Source organism: Nothoprocta perdicaria, unplaced genomic scaffold, assembly GCF_003342845.1.
Source record: "Nothoprocta perdicaria isolate Ctin4 unplaced genomic scaffold, notPer1 scaffold_17, whole genome shotgun sequence".
NCBI lineage: Eukaryota > Metazoa > Chordata > Aves > Tinamiformes > Tinamidae > Nothoprocta > Nothoprocta perdicaria.
The window spans coordinates 3,408,607-3,432,791 of record NW_020454871.1 but is presented as its reverse complement, the minus strand read 5'-3'; the positions used below and the strand labels follow the sequence as shown (position 1 = coordinate 3,432,791).

The 24,185-nt window shown below is 34.2% G+C and overlaps 1 protein-coding gene across 2 annotated transcripts in view; it reads right to left on the bottom strand.

Annotated features, from left to right (window-relative positions):
- DIAPH2 (diaphanous related formin 2) overlaps positions 1-24,185 on the bottom strand; it is a 133,431-nt gene that overhangs the window by 26,921 nt on the left and 82,325 nt on the right. Inside the window, exons 23-24 of one of the 2 annotated variants that reach the window (XM_026035978.1) lie at positions 7,109-7,273; positions 6,895-6,935 (exon numbers count right to left, since the gene is read on the bottom strand). In XM_026035978.1, coding sequence (XP_025891763.1) covers positions 6,915-6,935; positions 7,109-7,273 — 186 coding nt within the window. In that variant the 3' untranslated portion in view covers positions 6,895-6,914. Of the gene's footprint in view, positions 1-6,894; positions 6,936-7,108; positions 7,274-24,185 lie in introns of those variants that run through there. The other variant, XM_026035977.1, reaches the window with a different exon arrangement.

Genomic DNA, 24,185 nt, shown 5'->3' with positions numbered 1-24,185 from the left:
TCTAGTCTATATCTAATCCTGATTTATTAAAGATTATGCTAAATAAAAGCCCTTAGCCAGGAACTGGATATATATGCACACTCAGATGACAGTTTTGATTGTATACCTTATAATATTACAGCTTATAACATTACAACATTCTTTTTTTCCATGTTACATACTGCTTCTTTTTMAGCACAACGTTTTGGTTGTGATATTGCCTCTTGAGACTTTTTACTGGAGAAAATACTTCATTGTTGATTATTTACTTTTTCATACTTTTCTGCTGGTTAGAAACTATCTTTCAGAYTACTTTAAGCAACTGCTGTTTTTTTCAGGCAGAAAGAAGACAATTTATCCCCTGATAAAACAATCAAGAGAGAATAGTAAACACATAATTTCTTTTATGCTACTTCCAAATTAAATCCAATTTGTTAGGCAGAAACCTAGTGGCTTTAGGTCTATCTGCATTACAGAGGCAGGACAAGGAACAAAATATTGAAASTTATTATTTATCTTTGAGACATATGAGGAAAAAAGGGAAAAAACAGTTCCTGTCCAATGCTAAAGTATATGTTTCATATAGTTTTCATAAGGCATACAGTTTGATTAAAGTGCAAATGGAGGCATGATAGATTTAGCTTGTCTTTAATACACTATTAGTGACAGAAACAAACATTTTGAAAAAACAGATTAAAATATTTCAGATGGTACGATAAAACCTTGAAAGAGACAGTTAAAGTGAAAAATAAAACAGAAAAGAAAGAAATGACATTTTGCTTTAGTCACGCAAATAGACATTACTTAGGAAGAGCCTCAAACTCATGGAACTGGTTGCAATTATCCTGAGGTTATCTTGCAAACCAAAGACAATGGAAATTTGAGTGCACTTGCAGTGGGAGAAAGGACTACATGAATATTATCTAAAAGGTATGTTTTCCTTTGAAATAGTCCTAAACACAAAAGGAATAGTCTTACTATTTTAACTATGAAAAGTTATGGCTACTTTTCAAATCATTTTTCCTTTTGTTTTCAACTCTGATAGAGGGGAAGAAATGCACATTTTTTTTCAGGCTCAATTTTGAATTGTGTTCCATTTACAAAGGAAAGTCCTCATGCTGAAGTATTTACTTATTGCTTTTGACATTCCTTGAACACAGCGGGGTTATCACAGGGGCTCAAGAGGTACCTGAGCACAAAATTAAACCCAGGCAGAGGTGATACAAAAGGACCAGGAAAAATCTAGGTAAAAGCTCTCATCTAATGTTTAAATATTCTACCTAACCTTAACAAAAAAACCCGAGTGAGCAATAAACAGTAGAGCCATTTAAGAATCAAGGAGGACAGGATTTCTGAAGAGGGAAAGATTTCTAAGGTAAAAAAGATGAAAATCTTATTTACTTACACAGTATCCTTGACTCTACTTAGGCTTTCAGTAAAAGTGGTAGAGAGGGTTAAGGATAAAATGGAAGCACCTACAGCAAATATAACCAAAATAAAAACAACTTGGTTCCTACTATCTGCATATTTAAATAGATTCCCTATACTATAGCTCATTGAACTGCACTTGCTCACAAAAAACATCTGATTAAAGTAATGGTCAGAAGGGCTACCAGCTTAATTAGCTATTTTAATCATAGGATGGGCATTTCCGCAGCATTAAAGATGTTACTTAAATTGTGACCTTCTAACTACACCACAGCTTTTTCCGCTGTGATATTAGCATCATAGGACAAGGCAAAATACTTTTTCTCTCAAGTAAAGCTAGTCAGGTGATAGGTCAGAGAGACCAATTAGGCAATTTATTGAAAGCCTAGTATTGTGAGGAAGTGTTCTCTATATAAAAGCAACAAAAAAAAACATAAATAATAATAAAATTCATCAATAAGTCGGAATTTCTGGGAGGTGTCTCCTTCTGAAAAAGTACACCTCATTTCCACCCAGTTTCCCAAACATAGGAAGTGTTCAGTGCCAATCAGCAGGGCTCACAGAGAAACTCAGAAAGGTCAACTACTGTACCAGCCTACGCTTCCTCCCTTACAATTTACTTTCCTCCTGTTGTTTAGAAATAATAGAATAACCACCCACTTGGATGGATTTTTTTTTTAAAAAAAAGCTCTTGCAAAGAGAAACTGCTGGACCCAAAGGAATTTTTTCTCCAGTTGTGGATATACTTTGGTGARAAGGAGTAAAGATGTAACAACGATACTGACTGCTACAATGTTTTTTTTTAATAGAATCATAGAAGCATTATTTTTTCTACATATCCTGTAAAACTTGTCATTCAGCCTAACATCTTCTGATTACTAAGCCTCAGGGAGGTGTATTTATTAAGCACAGTTCCTGTTATAACCAATGAACAGCTTACAGAAGGCAAATACAAAAATATGCATATATTTTTGATTTAAAATAATCAAAAAGGCATTGTTTTTCATTCAACATATGGTACTTGTTTAATGCCCGTCACAATCTCCAACGTGCGTTTACCACTGACCAGATTAATTCCTAACATTAAAATATCTCAGCATTAGCAGTACAAGACAAACACATCCAGCTCCAAACATAGACATTTTACATATACAGAATACTGTCTGTGATCAGAGGGGTTGACATATGATTTAACACCCTCAAACYCATCTTCAAAAATATTAACATATAGTTGATCTGTTTCAAAAACACTAGCATTTCTAGAATTATATGGTTCTATTCAAGATATTCCTGTTTGCAATTGCAAAAAGGAAAGAAAAATTGTCATTACCGAGATAATCAGCAGTCTATTAAGTCAACATCCTGGCTCTAACATCATCAGCATGGGGAAAATACTAGTAATAGTTTCTGCCAATCAAGACATTTTAAAAAGACTACGCTTAAATTCAAAGCGCTCACAAAATGCCTATTACCTAAAATGATGTATGCTGAAGTTTCAGTAAGAACACRCTGTATTGTAAAGCAAATGTTGCTACCAACAGTATCCTTGGTGGTAACCGATTACAGGAAGCACGCAGGCATGAGCCCAACTTGGAATGGGCATGTTTAATAAATATATGTATGCCCTATATGCTATATATGCTATATATGACAACAGAATGAAAGGGCTACACATGTGAACCTCTCAACATAAGGWTTTAGTGATATCTTTTACCAAGTCATCAAGCAYACATGCTCTGTTTGTGGGAGAAAGTGTCTTTCTCGAGGAAAAATAAGTCATTAAAGAGGTTATAGTAGAACTAACATGCAAAAATCTGGAAAACCAACACTGGTACTTTGAAAACTTTTTTTTTCCCCCCAATGGTATTTTTTATCCTTAGTCTACTCCAGTTGTTCCTGAATTCTCATCTACTCTCATCTACATAGATAATAGCTTTTGAAAGTAACTTCTGCACATTAGTTTATTGTAATTTCCAAATCTGTCCTTAAGCTTCAATCAAAGATCTTTTTTTGAGAAACTTCTCAAAAGCATGAACATTTCCTTCAACATTTTGATTTTCCTAATTTTTTTTTTTTCTTATAATAAATATCGGTATTGTACTATGAATTGTTTAACACTTGCCTTACACCTTTCTCAAATATCTGGAAAAGAATTAATTCAGAAACAAGAATCTTTTTGCCACCAAAGTCTATAAGATTCTGTTCCCCTGCATAAAGGCTACTTAAAAATATGTATATAATAATTACAATCATTACTATTAYTGTGTGTATCTGCAGAAGTGAATTGACTAAAGTAAAAATGATGCTAAGGGAAAAAAAAGTCTCTTTAAGCTACATAAGTCTCTTTTTTAATAGAAGATTTAATATTTAAATTAGCATGCATCCAAGTTCATCTCCTCATTTAATAACATTTTTAAAAGAGGCTTAGAAGAGAAGGGCAGATAAGATGTTAGAAACCATAGCATTATAGAGACATAATTAACTATTTAAACYAATACATATCATTAGGATATCTTAATAGATAATTGCCTGCAYTCTAAAAATATCAAGCAATACAAAAACTTAGCCCCTACATGTCCACAAACAAGGGAACATCTTTGTGGTTTGTCTTTTGTATTTAGAATGTAAGTTTAATAGCCCAAATGAGAACACAGAGCCTGATAATTCTATTTTGATAAACTAGAGTTACAGAAATGTGGTCTTCAGCTTAATCTTCAGGCTTTGAAACACATTCTTTTGCATATTTTTAATATTAGGTAAATCATAAATATCATACAAATATTCTAATAAGAGCTGACCTATTAAACACCTGGCTGATGGTGATCTTTGTTAACCAGAGTTGCAGAAGTTTGCATCTATAATTATTTTCCCTTAACACAAAAAGCACTTGATGCTAATTAGGCAATGAAGCAATTAGGTTTTGCAATGCATTAACTTGTTCAATGTATTTACACCACATGATGAGGGATTTTGATGAGACATTATTAGAACATTATAACTTCACAACAAGGATTATGAGAACATACTTATGTGGTTACTGTGGTCCTCGGTGACAAGGAGTGATTTTGAAGCAAAGTCAATGGAATAAATTAATCCAAAAATGATTTATGTAGATATACAGGTTTACATGCAGAGAGAAACTAGGTTTCTTTGGTCATAATAAGTAAATGCTTACAGCTATATTTTCCAAGAAGGAAAAGCAAGTAAATTTGATTTYATATGTAAACAACATACAATAATTTATTTCTTTTGACAAAATTCAGAGTAGGTCCAAACTACTSAAAACATATAAAAATACTTCCTCAAAACTAAGTCTAGTGAAAGAGCAGGATTTAGCTGGTCTGCATAATCACAATCTAATCCAATGCTAAACTCTGATAAAATCATGCTGAAATATCTGCACAACAGCTTCTTCTTCTCCTATTAGGAAGCAAGACAAGTGGTACCGTCTACTTTGACTACTATCAAATATTCAGAAGGCAAGTAATTTGCACTCCTATATAAAGAGCACAGAAGGATTTGGGGCAAATAGAATCTGGAAAAATGTTTCAGTGTTACTGATTAGGGTACAATTTAYACCACTTTGTCATATCCATGGAGAAATATTTGCCAAAGTAAGAATCACACACATGCAYATAACCTTAATCAGAGGAATATGTGCAAATTGGGAATAATAATTAACAGCAGTTTGCACAGGCACCCAGCATCTTATTCTGATTGCTATAGCTATTCCAGTGCTTGAAAATAAACTTGTAAACAATGTAATCTTTCACAGTTCCTTAAACCAGTGAGAATTACACACCTTAGGCCTTGTTAAAAAAAACAGAGCATCATGTTCATATAAAAAAGAAATTTACTCTCAATGCAAATCAAAACTCTTTTGAGGCTAAACACACTCTCTTCCTCCCATGTCATATTTACCTGCATTCTACAATATCTGCAATGTGTAGTCACGTGAATAGTGTAGGTGACATTCAGGTAYGTACACTTATAATGCACTAGCTATTCCTGAAAGAGAATTTCATTTAAATGAGGTGAATATTTGAAAATAYTTGAAAAACTAATTAATAAAGGAATGGAGAATAAAATATATATAAAAAAAATTAATGCCAAATTAGAACCATCCTTCAATTATTCAATAAAGTTAAAAACAAAGCATAAAGGCCCTCTACAATCTTCAATCCATGTTTGCTATCTAAGTCTTCTACCTACCCCCAAGTGTAACTGTAATGTAAATGCCATCCTAGAGAGTTATCGTTCAGAAAATCAAGTGGGATCCTCGTGGACAAGTTGAACATGAGTCAAGAGTGAGCAGTGAAGAAGGCCGAACGCGTAATGGCGGCCYAGGAGGGTACTCTGCAGGCTGACAAAAGTCATCCTTCCCTTCTGTTTCTGTGAAACCAAATCTARTGACCAGTTGCTGGATCCTGAGTACAAAACATATTTCTTTTCAAAAGCCTGAATATTTGCTTTTTAGCCCCTTTATCAGCCTCATGGCTGTTTACACRTAGTTATGCACCAATTTTTACTCTGATACTTGGATATCGCTAATCTGAAGACTGCTTCCATTATTTAAGTTACAACAGCATTATCTACTTCAAGATTTCCAAATTTACATATCCACGTGTGAAAAATTAAGTCTTTAATATGTGAAAAAGTAAATGCATTGAAATAGCTTCTGACAACTACTCCTTTTCTTGACAAGTCTTTCCAGTGATGTGTTGGCAGACTTACTAATTATAAGAGAATTGGTTATTTGCTCACAGAAAAAGAACAGTAAAACAGTTAAAATGAACAGTAAACAGTAAGAGCTTTTTGCTAATAAAGTAAACTGTATACACTAAAATTAAGCTTTAAAGTTTGGAGCTATTATACAGAAGATCCTTATGGTTATTTGATAAATTCAGCCATTTATTGTCGAAATACAGAACCGTGAGCTACAGCTGTATGGTAAACGGTGTATGCAGTGGTATTTCAAAGTGATTTTACCATTCTCTAGAGACACAATGTGACATTCCTGGCATCTGTTTTTCCTATATACTTCCTATGGTGCAGTTGATTATGGCTCCCAGACAGTCACTAGTAAAGATTACATGAAATCCATTTAAAAACTTATCTGTTTAAAATGAAATTCTTTAGAATTCCTTTATTAAAAACAAAGGAAAATGGCCATACTGACATCAAAAATAAAAGCTTCTACATTAGCTTCTGAAATTATATCTGAAATATAGATCTCATCATGAAAGCTTCATCATAGCATCATTAAAAGCTTGGTATCAGACCAACAAATCATGAATGAAGGCACGTTGATTCAAGTGTCTTAATGTGTTTTTGTAAGGACTTTCAAATATTACTTATCTGTTGTACATTAACCAACAGGTTTTTAAAGTGGTTTCCACACTATTACTCATATGTATTGGTCAAATTRACATTCAAGTTCACAAGTTGCAGACTGGAAGAAGGATTATCAGTAACGGTAGTTACCAACAACCAAAACCAAGCAAGTCTTACGACATGAACCTAGTTTTCTGTTACAGGAACAAAACACAAAGCAAATTATAACACCAAAAATAGAGAACAGAAGGAAATTAGATTTGGAAGAACTCAAGGAAAATAACATATACATAAACACACAAGCATATCTATGCATATCTATACAGACATATATATATATCCACACTTTTTTGCAGACTTTACTCACCAAAAATAGATTTCTGAAGTTGCTAAGATCACCAAAGAATTCTTCTATGCTTACTGCTTTAGGATCAAAGGTGAAGTATTCTCCCAAGTTTTCATACAACTTGGTCATGTTGTTGTGCATATTGGACAACTTTTCATATTGGTCTCGGGCACTCTTAGCAAAGCTGTAGGTTTTTGTCAAGGAAAACATTTCAAAWGTCGTCAGTGGAAAAAAAAACTTAAACAATTTTTTTCTTCTYATCTTTCATCTAATAAAGTGATCGCTGTTCAYACTCTATGAAAATAAACTGAAAGTTATCTTGCTTAGAGAGAATGGTTTTAATCCTTTGTTCTATCCACGTGATGTCCTGTTTCACTCCCACCATGAACCTATTTTATTTGTATCTAATTGCACATAGCAAACAATGGATTATATGGAAAATCAACTCAAACTGCTAGATAGAAATTCTGACTCACATCAAATCAGACACACAAACCACTATCACTCTGCTACAAGAAAGTGCTAATGATAAATATGCAATGGGCTCTTGTACACTCAGAAATGAAACACTGATGACAACTCCAAAAGTGGGTGCATATTCTGGCTCTCACTCTCATCCTGAAAGAGCTATATAAGCTGTTTTCACTTCCATGAAATTACATTGTTAAAAGGTCACAGTATATTACACAATTTTATTAGTAATTGAAGACAGTCTAGAAATGAAGCAGATTGACTTMCACCCCAGCAGTCATCATTAAAACTTTGCCATAATTATTTAAAATAGAAAAATATCATATACTTTCTACACAGAAAAATATGTTTAGAACAATTTATTTATAAACATATAAACGGTTCAAGCTACTAAGTGAAATATTGTTTTTCCTTAAGGCTAATGAGATTCAATATGCTGTTTTAATTTGTTGTGGGTTGTTCATATCCACAGAGATATAAGGCGACAAATCACTGTAAAAAACAGCCAGCACACGATTCAACTAGTTCCGTTGAAACTCAACTGTAGCTGATTAAAGTGTTGTGCTGTACATATCAAAACCCAAGAACAAAAGATACAAGTTGTTCCCTGAGCTACAAAAATCAGGCAGCCTGGCTCCCTGTGGCTTTCATTTGTAATGATTTTCTTCCATGCGGATTCTCTGATACTTAATACTGCAGAGCTCATTCTTCAGCCTTTCCCCATACTCGGGTCTCTAATTTGAGCCTCTGCCTCACATTGTATTTAGGACCACATATCTTTGAGATCTCTCTCTCTCTGCAACCCAACAAACAACCTGGAAACTAATTAGGGGGATGAGACATACAGAGAAATCATCTAAACCTTTTTATTTGGAGATTAGAGTAGAACCAAAAATGATTCTTCAGAAAATAGCTGGTAAGTTGGATAATAAAGAAATCTAGAGGTTCTATACTCAATAACTCTTTAGTATTTTGATGCTGTGGGGTACCTAAAAGACTATATCATTTAATCAGCTACATCAGCTAAATACAAGAGTATCAAGGCTGAAAATCTAGTTGATAACAAGTTCAGTAGCATATTAATAACATCTACGCCCAATAATCATCTGAGTTCCCTTGCACCAGTGCCTCAGATGTAGAGTATACACAAAAAAACTGCAGGCAGAACCGAAGAACCAAGGAAAAGAATACAAAACCCAGATTATCGTAGCCCTACATAAAATACATTGACCTATCTTTTCAAGTAAATTATTGTAACTTATGTAGTTATTTATTTAGAAGTCTCTTTGTAAAAAGATTCAACTTGAAGGATAGATTTTATGGAARATTTAGTTTTCTGCTAAGTTACGATGTTCATTTAAGATCTCAAAAAAGAAGCATATATATTTTGACATTTAGATATATATATATTTAAAGGTCAAGTTTTAGAAAGAGTACGTTAAGTCTATATCATTTCCTACGTGCACAAAAAATCCAGTAGTATCTATGTTTTCAGTTCAGTTAAGTGAATTTTAGCCTACTTCATTAGAATTCCATTCTTAGACTCTTGAGTCTCTCATTTTAATACAAGACAAACTTGAATAGTTCAGTCTTCAAAGACAATTAGCTGTATACAAAAAWAAGAACATTTGAGAGCAAGAATGCATTAGGCAAGTAATAAATATTATACTGAAAAGAACCTAAAAATTTATTAGAATAAGAATTTTTAAAATTCAGAAAAAATACTAATGGACCTAATGGACCTTTATATACAAAAGACATTTATGGTTCCTTTCTGTAAAACTCTACTGATGTAATATAAAGCCATGTACTAGAAATGACAGAAAAATCTGAAAGAAATAAGGGAAGAAAAGCACTAAAACATTACAGATTTGAAATTAGTTCTTTTAGATAAAACTCCCCAAGTCCATTCAGCCTGCACATTCAATACCTGCAGTGACAGCAAATGCATTGCAAAAAGGAAAAAAAAAATCCACTATTTCAAATACTGACTTTTGAGAAATACTTTTTAAAAGTAACACAACAGAAACAAAATTTCAATATCAGTATTATTTACATAACAGTAGGAAATTGCAAGCAGGTACGGAAGACCTTTCACAAATGGTTAATGAGAGAAATCAGTGTGGGCAAAATGGGTAAGATGACCAAGAAGAGAGTGGACCATTTCAAACTCTACTTAATCCTGCAGCAAGTCAGTTCTGTAGAGACAGGTGTTTCCAAGTCACATATAATGTGATATTACCAAGTTCATCTTGACCACACTATGCATACTTATTATAATCATCGCATTTATACATACTAATACTAAGAAATTTGTTGCTGAAAAGTACATRAAGTTATTGCAAGTATTTAGCCTACACAGTAAATCCAAAACAGAAAAGACAGAAAGTTTTCTACATTAATTTCAAGAATAAAAATCAAAAAAAATCCAAGCTATCAAAACCATGCATAATATAAATGCTTTTATAATCATAAAAAAAAAACTTGAACAAACACTTGACAGTACATAACTAATTTTGCTAGGTTTCCTAGAAATTCGTCAAATTTTGGTAAGTTTCCTACAAAGTCCCATATAATCCAGGAAAATGGACTTGAAAACACGGAGAACTATTTCTTTACTAAGAGGATGAAAAAAATCATTGCAACAGCAACAGAACTGTATCTAATCACCAATGGASAGAAACTGTACTTTTCACCTCTGGAGCAGCTTTGACATACTTATTTAAATGGACATGAGAAAATGGAAAAAGGAAAGAGAGAGAAGAGCATTGTCTTCCTCCCCCCTCCACTTTYTTTAGCTTTTTGTTAATTTGTTTGTTTCCATATTTGCTGTCAAGCTTAATCTTCTCTGATTTCATTGACACTGATGAYTGTCACGAAGAAAAAAGTGTATAGAAAGTATAGAAATGTATAGAATGTGTATAATAGAATGATGTATACAAAAAATGTATAAAATTCCTTAATAGATGAGGAATTCTGCAGCAAGAATTTATTCAATTCATTCACTCCCTTCATCTAAGAACACTAAGTATAGCACTGCAATCAGTATATAGGTAAACGTTAGTACCCCATAAGGGCAGCTGTACTTCGAAAAATTTTCAGTCGTTAAATCAATGATTAAGCAAAAGGACACAAGCATCATATAATATCAGAGAGAAGGAATCATTAGTTACCATCAGTAGTAGATTTCCATTCTGTATGTCCACATTAGAACTAGTGTCATGCTACTTCCATGCTATTGATTGGGTCTCTTCCATGTAAATAAAGTTGAGCAAAACTGAGGTTAAAGTCCTCAAATCCTCTGGAGGAATGCTTACCACTTCAAATGTATCTTCTGCTATTAATTTCCTATCAACATATAACTTTGAGAATAAAGGACTTGAATACACACAAAAAAGAAAACCCTCACATGCCTAAAGGCAAGGCCGACTGCTGTCAGCACTTACCAAGCAAATGAGAGCTAATGCTGACACTTGGTCTTCATCAACAATGAATATGGCAGAGSGAAAAGAGCACTAGGACCAGAACTACCATCATAAAAAAATGCCCTGGTGTTGGAGCAGTTAAGCAAGCTCCTTGCCTCTCGCAAACGCAACTGCAGGGAKGTCAGCTATTGGTACGAAGAGGTAAAGCAAACTGCTGCTGTCTTCGGTACTTGCAGAAAAATAGAAGATACACTGGGAGTCAAAGGAAAGAAGTCTGCCAAAAATTTCTTTACACTTTTCAGTAGCACTTCAAAGACTGAACAGCAAATTCTCTTGACAGGACCTTCCAGCTACTGGTTACAGGAAGCTGAAACAGGTGAAAGCCGCTTTCCACTGGGAGAGTTTTTCATTTCATGTTGTTTCTTCCTTCTCAAAGTTTGTGCTTACACACAAAATTAGTTTAAGGAGGAGGCAGCTGGCATTATGCTGCAGATGGGTTTACTTCTAATGGAGAGCAGAAACAAAGCACAGGAGAAAATAAAGGCCCGCTGGGAGGAAAGATGCAAGACAGCCTCATTTTTAAATATACTCACCCTAATGATCAAAGAATCAGAGTACTTACCAAATTACAGAAATTAGCACTGTAATGAGGAGGTAAATAATAATCAGTGGAATTTTCTAGGAGTCTGGAAAGCAAAGCCACCTAAACTTTAACTATTTGTTTAACCTATTTCATGGTTTGCCACTGTATTGGACACTTTGATCCTAATACCCATTACACACAGCAATTATTGCCAAAAGACAGCTCAGGTTCACCTTCTGCTAAAGTARTTCACTTTTTATTTTTTAAATAATGTATCTTTGAAACACTTGTTGGATTTCTGTTTGTTTGTTTTAAGCTTCCGACTGCTAAGGCTGCATTGAGGAATGAAACATGTCCATGAACATGAGCTGTATCATTATGCAATGATAAAACTCCAAGCCTTCATAAGGATGCAGTGCAAGACTGAATATATATATGTCAAAATGCATTCTTTCATGCCTTACTAAATTTATAATTTGAAATAATTTATTATTCTGGTAGTTGCTTCAAACTCCCAAGCACGCCTTTTACTGTTCTGATAATGACAATTTCCATCAGAATGTTCTGCGTCTCAGATAATAGAGTTTAATTATAACTGGCTTATTAAAATTTCCATGACAAATTATATGTTTGAATGTTTCCCTCCTGTCCTGAACTGAACTATGGAATTAATGTCAACAGTACTCCAAGTAGGAGGGAAAGCAGCTGCATGTCATAATACCACTTTGTTATTCTGAAGATACACACACACACATTTTTTTTTTTTTTTTTTTTAAGGGATGGATACATTTGGAATGCCTCAACTAGCTAAAATACCAAGTGTTGATAAAATTGGCATATAAAACAAATATACCAGTGTATAAACTACCCAGTATAAAACTGAGTACTTTATCTATACTGTGTAACCCTCCCATCTTAGTGAAGCAATGCCTCTTTTGTAAATTCTCCATGTTTTTCAACCCATAAAGACTGCTTTGTTTGATGGTTTTTCTTGATAAAATACATCTTCATTTGTATCATTTCASTAATCTGTAAGTAATTTACACTTAAGTCTCTTCTCTCCCCATTAAYGTCACTACCAAGTAGTGAAAAATTTCTGTAGAAAAAATACTGTTTTGTGTTTCTATAGACATCACGAATTTGAGTATTCTACTTAACAACTTAAGCAATTTAAAAGTGATAGATGATACCCCAAAATCCTTGCCTTCATTATATTTCTTTGTTGATACTTCACAGAGATCGTTCTATTAATATTGGTAACTACAGTAACAATCTTTAATATAAGTAACACTAAGTTCAGTTGCCCAGCTATATGCTAGCATGTAGAAAAACAGAATGCCACAGTATGCCCATGTTTATGTAACGCCACGGATGCATAAASCAGAACAAAAGCTCTATAGTCCAAACTTCTGAACCTCTGACAAGGAAGTGATTTTTATTTTTTACTAGCACTTTTACAGAATGGATAAAATCCACTATATTCTCATGTTCACGGTGGATACACGTGACACCCGGAAAAAGAATCAAGCCAAAGATTTATTTTGTTCATTCTGACAACCTGCCAGCAGGTTATAGCATGTTCTGGCAGCCATTAATTGGTAACAAATTGAAGCTGGTGATCCATCCTTTATATAAAGGGCTCTATATGTTATTGTCAGTTAGCTCAATACATATCATGTTACTGCCAACACCGCTACAAGATTAATATTTAAATCTGCTAAAAAATGCCTATTTACAAAGCTTGAAAGAAAGCTTTGCCTTGTAAGTTGTGTGCCCAAAATGAAATAGTGGGGGGAAGGGAAGTAATTATAAAAAAGGAATTACGTCAATAATCTTACAACAGCTGATTTTTTGTTTGTATTCCCTTATGATGGATAAGATTAACTGCATAAAAGCGGGATAAAAACCATCTATTASAGCACTCATCACAAATGTTTCCTTTTACTAATAGGAATGCTTGGATTAGCAGGACTGCTTGCAAATTAACCCTGTTCATAGGTGGTAGCTGACATCCTCAGCAGTAAGACATTAGGAACAAAGGAAATTAATGACACGGTAAAGCAGGCAAGAAATCAGGAGAGAATTAGAGGATTTCACTTCCACAGCCGAGTGTATACTCATACTTCCAGGAACCTGAACAAAAATTTGAAACTTAATTCACAGATGGCTTTCCATATCTGAAAGGTTGAATCAAGTTTTGATTTCGAATTGAGCTTAAAACAAAACATAATAGACTGGATATTCTCTTCAAACAAAAATTCAATATTTACTCTAACATCTCAGAGCAAATATCTATATCTTTTCCTCTATAAACTAGGTCTATAAAACAACCTTGAGCTACTCAAAGAGCAATTACCAAAAAAAAAAAAAATCCCGATTTACAAGACTTAGAATTCTTTTTACACATAGTATTGTATCCCAAATAGAGCTGCTTCCTCTCCAAGCGTGCCAAAACAAAACCCAATCATCAGAACTGCTGAAGAGAAACATGAAAAACTAAAAACAAATCAATTGCCTGAATATTCAGTATAAGAATTATAAATATCTAATTTTAAAATTACCTTGCTGAACAGTTAATTATTTCAACATACCAGAAGGGCTTTATTAAAGTTGTTTTTCAATAAAAGGGATTACTGTGATCCCAAGCATTTCAGCGGATGTTAGCAATTCAATATAATGAAACAGACCAAGTACTTGGATTTGTCTCCTCTAGCTTTGATGTAGCATCCAGCGGCACGTAACCAACTCATTGTATGACAGTATAAAGACACACAAAAACTCTTTCTCCCTCAGTTGCAGAATCACGCTTCACTTCATGTTTGAAAACAAACTTTTCATAACTGTATTCAAGCAGACGTAATCTTCTAATTAGCACAAAATCTGACTTATCCATAAAAAGCCATAAAACTTTCATCTTGACAAACACTAGAAAATCTGTCGATATTTACCTACTCCTTGCTTTAAGCAATCATATTACTTCCCCATTTTCATGAATTCAAACTTTTTGAGATATTAAAAAAGACCATCAGCTGTTTCTATTGATTCTACATATGCCAGTTTACTGTGCACAACAGAAAGCTTACATCAACATAACTCCAATATTGCCTTTTATTTACACTTCTGTTCATCAAGAAATGAAGACCAGGGCTCGTATCTCTAAAGTCCCATAGGAACTCTCTGTGCAAAAAATGATAAAGGAGGGCCTACCTTATGAAATTTTTAATTCAAAGAATAAAGCTCCACAGACTGCTTCTTAAATTGTTTCATATTAGAAAAGTCTGCTTAAAGCCTTAAAAAACAGAAGATTTAAAACTTTTTTTTTCCCCTGCTCGCCTCTAGTAGGAAGAAAAATGATTTTAAAAGCCTTTAAGTAAGCATAAGTATCTGTGTCTCAGATAACAGCCATAAAATGCAGCATTTAAAAAGCCACAGTCTAGAGAAGGAAGTGTCTTGAATACAGAAAGTCAGAAAAAAAATCAAAATTAGAGCTAGCTATTACCTTAAAATACCTTTAGAGTAAGACAGTTATAACTTTAAAACATAACAATTTTGTATGAATTTCAGTATTTCATTCATTTCATTATAATAGGAAAATATTCCAAGAGATGCAAAAAGGGTCACTTTTTTTTTTTTTTTTTTTCTTTTTTGGAGGGGTAAGGTGGGGTGGGGCAAGAGTAAGGGATTAGAAGTGCATTTAAATAAAGAATAAACTATTTCTCTCAAAGCTCTACAACTCCTGAAAGAAAACCAAACCTTTGTGATACATATCTTAAATGCACTTTCAGAGAAGGGCAAAATCCCTACTTTAAATGTATGGTATGGTCTATTTGCATTTATGCAGAAAAGAATGTGGGAGAAGAATCATGGGAAAAGAAGATGTAAGATATTAAAGAGATGTAACTTTATTCCCAACATATATGCTTATGTTGATAGGCATTTTACAATTTTTTCCCTCAGGTCCTGCCAGTTTTTTTAGACCTATGGCATATACTTCAATGTGATGATAGCATGAAGAGGTGATAAATGATGAGTGTGCTAGATCAACGGCTACTGAAGAAGAGAGAGGGGAAAAAAATTWAAAAAATAAATATTTTTAATATTTTTATTATATATTCTATATCTGTCTGTATCTACACACATAGAAAAAAACTGAAGAATGTAAAGACTATCTCCAGTTTCTTTTTTGCACCTCAGCCAGTTAACCAGATTGCCAGTTATTTTTTTCTACCTTGTTATCCTGGATACATGGCCACAGATCCTTACTCAGGATCTTTCCCAGTCAAGTATCATACTTAGAATCAAATATTTAAGAAAACCGAAAAGATGACACTCATCTGAGAACTTTTATCCCGGTTCCTATCAGGCATCTTTTATGAGGGAAACGAAGTAGCTTTCCACCTAACTGTCATTTCAAATACCCTGCTTTAAAATCATTTGGAACAATATTAAAAGTAGCATTCTGAAGCTTTTTTTACATTCAGAGTCCTCTCATTTTTACTGATGGCAAACAATTAGCTATAATCACTATAAATGCATTAATCAGGAAGCAACACAGACACATGGTAGTCAAGAACACCAYCAAAAGGAAAATGCTGCAAGAGTAATGGATTTCTAGTGTATTTTCCCTGGAGAACAATTAGATAAAAATCTGTTTAGATGAATAAAAACAAGAAGGAAAAATAACTGAAATGAAGTTAGTACAAACAAAATGATTCTGCAAAATTTGTTTTGCATATTATATTCAAATTAATTAAATATGACTGTTCTGAGCAAAAGAAAGCACTGACACATGATGTTCTACCAACAATAAAAAAATAGCTGTTGGTATCTAACCCAGCAAAGCTGCAATAAGGTAGCCACTTTTAGAAATATTATATTAGCTTTGGAAAAAACAGTGATACCTTAAACAATAATTACAKCTTTGTTTGCCCTAAATCTTTCAGAGAAGCTCCAACCATCTTCACTTTCTCTTTGATCATGCAGTTTTCCCTTACTTCATATGAATTTAATTAACAGGGATATGTTTGAGCTGTCAAGCTTCAATCAGCAGATGTGATCGTTACTTCATCTAGATAAGCTTTATTGGTAAGGTGTGGGGAAGAAAAGCAACCAGTTCCTTGCACTTCTAGGCTTCTTTAATACAGTATCAGGAAGTTTTTATTTTCTTGTTTTTAAAATTCTCCTTTTTTCATTCTTTTTTTTCTTTTTTCCTTTTTTTTTTTTTTCTTTCTTTCTTCCGAGTCAAATGAAATTTCAAGAACTGAGGCTTCTGAAATCAAAAGGTGGACTTTTAGATCAGCTCTAGATAAATGRAGAATGAATTTATTTGATTTTTACAGTCACAGGTATGTTTAGCTCAAGAAACTGAGGTGTTCACAAATTCAAACGTGGAGCAAAGCATCAGTGTCAGAGCGAGTCTTCCAAAAATTTGAGCCTTTGTTATGTATCTAAAGAGTATTTTGAACACTGGTTGCAGAATTAAAAGCACCTATCATATATGAGCTGAGCATTGTGATAAGTTCATTGTGCTCTGTGTACTCACACCAGACATCTATAACCATAAACTACTAGGCAACCATTTGCAAGGGATTTAACATGTATGCACGCACAGGTGGCCTTGCTCTGACCTGACAACAACTCCTTTGTGCTGAAGAAAAGATGGGGGAAATGATGCAGTTCCTCAAACGTATATAGATCTCAGCCATAAACACTTTAATTTCTTAAGCAGATGTCTGTGGCCAGATAGAAAAAACATATAGCATAATCATAGCAAAAGCAGGATATGAAACTATTTCCTGTGTTCAAACACACTGCTTTAAAACAAATGAGTATGCTCCTCCATGACACTGGTCTTGAAGGTTGGACTAGGTGATCTCTAGACCTTGAACATTCTGTGATTCTGTGATTTTTTTGTCTTTTTCTTTTTGGAGGAACGGGTAGACGGAGACAAAAAGCAGGTCCACGAATTAACAAAATTAATCAAGTCTGATTTCCTATAGAGCCATGTGACATTTTGGTACCTAATCACCAAAGTTTGAGCTCCGTTTCATCCAGCAATAAGAGTCACCTCCCTGCCTGCTGCTTTCCACCTCCATACTTTCTTTAATCTCCCCTTCAAATGTGCTAATTTCATCACGTGCAGAGCTACTCTATAAAATACATCAGTGGCTTAAAAAAGCCAAAGCAGTGAAGCAAAAATCCTTCTTTTTAAGATTTTTTTTTCTTGCTATTACCTCACCACTGAACTCAGTATCACTCTAAAACTTAATTCCCCAACAGAGTTTAAGATGGTTGTGTTTGACAACTCTGTGTTTAGTTGTAGTAATGTGCTATCTGCACGTTCACTTCGACTATAAACACAGCAAAACCGTAAAAGGACAATCTGGGATCACTGAAGAATTTTCAGTTTGGGGGGGAGGGGAGGGAATTTCACAATAGTATAGAGAAAAGATTTCTTCTATATATATTAAAAAAATATATCATTCATTTTTTTTCCTCCATGTAGTTTAAACCTAAAGAAACCCTTRTAATGGATTGATTATCATTGATCATCAGCTGTAAGATCAAAATTAGGATATCACTTAATTATTAGGATTTCATGTCTCCTCTGTAAGAAGCAACAGAAATTCACAGAATGCTATAGCATACCACAGAATGGTATGAGTGGCCCTAAAAGGCCCTAAAATGCATCCAGTTGCCTTGTTTATGACAGTAGAGCAGTAAGAATACCTCAAAATATATCTATGATATAGAAAAACAAAGAAAAGAGGAAAGCAAGCACTATATGTGCATCTTGAATCTACAAATATTAACTTCAAGACACTTTATCGTGATAAAGTTTTCCTCATTCAGAGAAATTCTGAAGTTGTTCTACTTGTTCCACGTATTTTCATCTTGCTTTTAGCTGTATAACAGAATCCAGCAAGTTCTATACCACCTATTCAAGGAAGTTATTACATACACTTTCACTTTAGATTTTATAATAAGCCTGTAGCAGTTAAATAACACACACACAAAAAAAGATCTCTAATGAATTGTCATTCTAAAAGAACAAAATTCTTTACCAAAATATATTTCAGTGCTTTGGATAACTCAGTTTAACATAAATTTAAGGATGAAAGCATTATTTCCCTCAGGCAACTATTCACAATCAAGAAGCCTTTAGAATTTTCCTGTGTTTAAAGAGAATTTCATTCTCAGGATTCCCTTGGACAAGCAGGCTCTTCTTTCTTTACCGTTTTTGCATGCCTGCACAAATTACTGTCATCTACTCTCACTAGTTAGCCAGCATATACACTAAATTATTTCATCAGCCTTTTGTTTTTCCCCTTTCTTGCATGAAATCCTCTCTCAGTCTTACTCAGCACTAGATCCGAAGCACATCCGAGCGTGCTCTCCGAATTGCAGAGCAGGATGGAGCTCCCTCATGCGGTACATGTACAGAACCTCAGGCACTGGGAACCCGAGACAAAAACAACCTACCAACATTTCTCATACCTAATTTATGGAATGTTTTAATAAATAAAAATCTGAACACTAAATATTTTGGAGAAATACCACTTGCCTAGCTTTCTCTTCCTCATTTCTAATATTTGTCCAAGCTCCTCCTACCTTTATCCTATAATGGAACCTACAGCTTGCAGACTTTTCACAAAATTTATTGCATCTTCCATCATCAAAGAAATCAATATAAGCTCATATCTCCTTATATCAGAGGTATATCAACTATATCATCCAAGAAAGATGAAGACTTGAAGGGTAAAATACACTATCATAAAGTGATAATCTGTTTTGTAGAACACTTTTATAAAGTTTTACAGTTCATGTATTGTTAAATATTAACTTGATAAAAACCATGCTGTTAGTACAGCCTGGCTAAATTAAAAACAAATCCCTTTCCAAAAGGCTTTGTCATTTCTTTTCTTGGTATTAAAGACCATAATAAAATGAGTATTAAGCCTTAAAACATCACATATCATTAGGTGATATTGTAGTACAAAGTAGATGACTGATTATGCCCATATTACCTAATACTCAGATCTCTCTTGATATATACATCTCCAGATGCATACTTCTTTCTAGTTACAACATCATCAGTTTCCCAGTTTTCCTTTCACTTAAGCTTAACATAACTGTTCCATTTTTTCACTAGCTTTCTCCACTTCCATTCAAACACAGRTAGAAATACAACAAAAAGAATGGGCAAGCTTTAACGATTGCCCTGAGATATAGAAGTAAATAGAAAGGTCATGGATTTGAAGACAAGCCATCTATTACTTTCTGCCAGAGCTAACCACGTCTAAACAACCAGAACAAAAACACAGAAAATTACAGGGTGCATTAGCTAATTACAAGAAAACTTTAAGCTGACAGTATGATGCCACCATGAAAGAAGGGAAATTCAACCTCGAGGTATGGTGTAAAGGCAGTCTCGCTGGCGGAYAGAGAAGCATTAACTACACTGGCCCACGGAGAGTCACCCTCAGCTATCACCTGCATGAGTGTGCACATTTCTGGCTTGTTTCAAGAAAGATGAATCAAACAAGAAAAATGAGAATGAAAGGATGTGTGAAGATAAAGGGACTGTTATGGGAAAAAAAAAGGAAGTTKAGTGTTTTGAACTTGGCAGAAAGGCACTTTGCACAAGATTGTTATTCTCTAAATTCATCTGGGTAGAGGAGGAAAATAGGAAAGAGAAGAGCTCTTTAAAGAGCAAAACTAAGGCAACAACAAATGAGCAGCAAATGACCAAAAAAACAGGACATCTGGAAAAGTTCACCATCTGGGAAGAGAAGATTCGCAAAAGCACTTAMAATGGACATGAGTGTGGCCAGAAAATTTTAAAACTATACCATTTAAATGAAAATGATGAAGAAACATTTTTGTTTCATGTTTTCGCAGCTCTGTATGCACTCTTGTGCTCTCTTCCTCCTGGGCCCAGCCCAGTCACACCCCTGCCTCTCATACCTACATTTCTTCCCTGCTCCATGCCGCTTTGCTGTCCTTGCTGCACAGAAACTGCAGCATTCATCACAAGCTCATCTGCTACTTCACACTTTACATCCTTCAAATCAGCCTATTCCCCTTTCCTACATGGTTCCTGGGATTTTTGCTTCTAGAAGCTTTCCTCTTTAAATCTTTCTTCTCTGCCTTCATAGATCTACCAGCACTGAGATCAGCTGACGGAGATGAAGCTGCAGCATCTGAACTCATCAGTGCAAGCAATTCAGCTTTTAACAACTGTAAACGCTCTACATTCAGAAGTCACAGAATTAATATAAGCAACACCCACAATGCTTTATATATTGATACTCAAGCAACTCCAAAAAAGTCCACATGAAGTCATGCCCGAACCAAAAAGAAACAAGAAAAATATTTCTAAAAAAACCTTGAAAATGATGTATAGCTTTATTCCAAATCTCTCAGTTTGTCTCCGCAAAAAGAACCACTTCACAACTGTGATAGATAGCTCCAACGTAACAGCCCTGTGTTCAATTCCACGTCGAAGTTCTAACTTACCTAACTTATCAAGCCTGCCTAATTTCTCCAATATATAATACGTACATGAACATAAAAAAAACCCCACTGATCACACGTTTTAAAAAAGCTTCTCAACAGAACACAATCAAGACGAGCCTCTTAAAGTAATTTTGTTCTAGAAAGGACTGTGAACATATGATCTGTATTGCATTTTCAAACGGTGCTTGCTTCATGTTTTTTATTATAGAGAAAAGAGAATACAATTCATTTTTTTTAATGAACTATATCTTCATAAACACATTGATAAACTATTATTTTTTCTCTCAAATATACTAGCAAACTCTTTTTCAGGGTCACTGTACTTCAACTGTTCTGATACTTTTATTCTCCCTGAGTCAKTCTGTATTTCTCACTTGTGTTTTCATTATTTATGCATTTGTTACCTGTGGATTTAAATGTTTGTTTTCTTTTCCAGACTATTCATGGAGGTGTTACATGAAAGTGGACTTTATACTGGTCCCTCAAGCACTTGACTGATAGCTCACTTGAAGTACATTGCTATTTTGTTTATGCCCTTATGGCAGCCGGTAAGACTGATCTCGTCTCAAAGCAAGTTAACAATTTTAATATAATTAGTCAAACACTGCAACAATGATTTGCTAATCTCTCTCTATTGGTTTATATAATTCTTTTTCATAAAGGAATAGAATAGGCTTCATTTCATTATCTATTACACAAATCTATCCAAAATTCCTCATTAAAGCACAAATGCAAACATTAAAATTCAAGACTGGAAAGAGAAAAAAGTTAAGTAGATAGCAAGAACCCAGTGAAGTATCATATAAAATCCATATTAGGACAAAAATATTYGGAATGTTATAGTTTCCCAAATTCTGTTTCGCATAACCACACACATAAACAGTACAACAAATTAAATAACCTAACATGAAATATCTCAACCTGAAAAAGTTCCTTTTTTAGATAGTATATATTGAAAGCAGACTAAAAAAGTGATTTGATTCATACGATAAGTAAAATATAAACTTATACTTTCTGGGATATAAATAAAATAAATTGGCACTACACCTGCACRTGCAGACTTTTATTCCACAAATTTTAGCAGCTTGCACAAGCCATTAAGTCGAACATTTAAGAACAAGTGAAATTCATAACATGTTAATAAATAAATGATCATGTTTTACCTAAAATGACTATTGAAAAAAACTGTACAATAATTCTAAAATAATATATTAAAAAAAGGTAAAATTCCCTAGAACTTGTATGAAGCTCTTTCCTATGAAGGAAATAAAAGCAACAGTACAATGAAATTACAATGAAATCCTTGATTTTTCTAAAAATCAGAAAGGTGATTTTTCTAAACTCACAACTACCTAGTTTTTCAAMTGGAACCTATGTAAAGGCTACCCTGGCACAAGCAGACTTCCTCATACACTGGAGAAACACTCTTCAAAGAGTAAGGAGACAACTTAAGTGCATTTGACCTCAAGATTGAAGAGGTTGTTTTCCAGAATGGCAATTGCATAAACATGACAGCATAAATTGTAACCTCGTTTTGAACATGGCTAGGTCAGTTCTTCAACAGGATTCAAAATACTGAGAGGTTATGAGCTTGAATAACTAACAATGTAAAAAATAAAAGAATGAAAGGAAGGAAAAAAACACCTACGTATTGTCAATGCCCTGAATTTACTGAAAAAGCTGCTAGTTTGGAAAGGCAAGGCAGATTATATGTTTGTACTAATTCTTCCTATCTTCCATCACAGTACTTTCAGAAGTGAGATTTTCTGCCTATGCTGATCAAATACGTCAGGCCTTCAGAAGTACTTCTCAGAATTGCGAGCACGATTGGTTTAATCAAGCGTGTCTTGGTTGCGTTCGCACAGCCATTTACATATGAAGCAAGTGTTCAGAGATAAAAGGTTTTTAAATGTAACCTCTCATAAAATAATACCCTGTTGATTTTCATTTCAAAAATGCATGCCAGGGATTCTTTTCATGCAKTTGGGGCAACAAAATAGAGATAAATTTGGGGCATCCACATTTGGTGGATACTCAGTCCCTTACACACCACGCAGCTCACGAAAACATCTCATCTGATACAGAAATGGCAAAATTACCTTTGCTAGCAAGTGCACGGACTGACAACAGCTACTGCAAAGTGAACAAACCCTACACTGGAGCTTTGAGGCTTTTGTGACAATTTGGAGCAAGTCTGGGTACCAAAATCATCTGAGGCAACAAGCTAAGTAGCAGAGAGAAGCAGGATCACCTTTCATATAATAAACTGTACGTCGTGCAGAGTGTCCGAGCAATCAGAGAAGAAATAATATGCAGGTCATGAACCACAGGGCATGAAGGCCTCTGACTATGCTGCTATAAGACAAACGCAACCCCAATCGAATGCTACACCCAGACCTTCCTGTTCCTTTGTTGTTCATCACACAATTCTCCATGACTTTGAAGCAAGGGCAAGTGCTTCTTTGCTGCCTTTAAGGACAAATTAGAAWTTTTTTCTCCTTGGGAGTAGACAGAGCAAGAACGAAGCTTGAGAAGCAGGTCTGGAGAAAAACAAAAGAAGAAAAAGAAACAAACAAAAGAAAAAGGACCACAGCCTTATYGATGTCTAAACATCAGAAAGAAGGACCTTTTCTCCCTAGATACTTTCCTGAGAAAAGGTATCTTATTCAGGGAAAAGATATCTTATCTGGATATATCACCATGATTTTCCCCAATACTTCTTTCAGTCAAGGGCTGGACTTCCCCAAGAAAATAATTTCAAATGTCATTTCTGTAGATAGCAAGAACAAAACAAAAAATCCTTTAGATAAATATCATAAGCCAAAAGCCCTTTTATAACTTGGACAAAAAGGATTATAAGTGACCTAGAATTCAAAATCTTTGAGTAAGTTTTTCTTCTCCAACTTCCAAAGAACTAGAAAATGCCTCTATATTTAAAAATACATTTAAATAGAGTCAGGGAAAGTACCAGTTATTTCAAAAGCAGGGGCACATAAAAATTCCTAGAAATTTTCTCCCTTTTGGATTATTTTTGAGGAGCCTCTGGTTATGAATGAATTCAGATGCTAATATTCATATTCATGCAGAAATGAAGGCACCA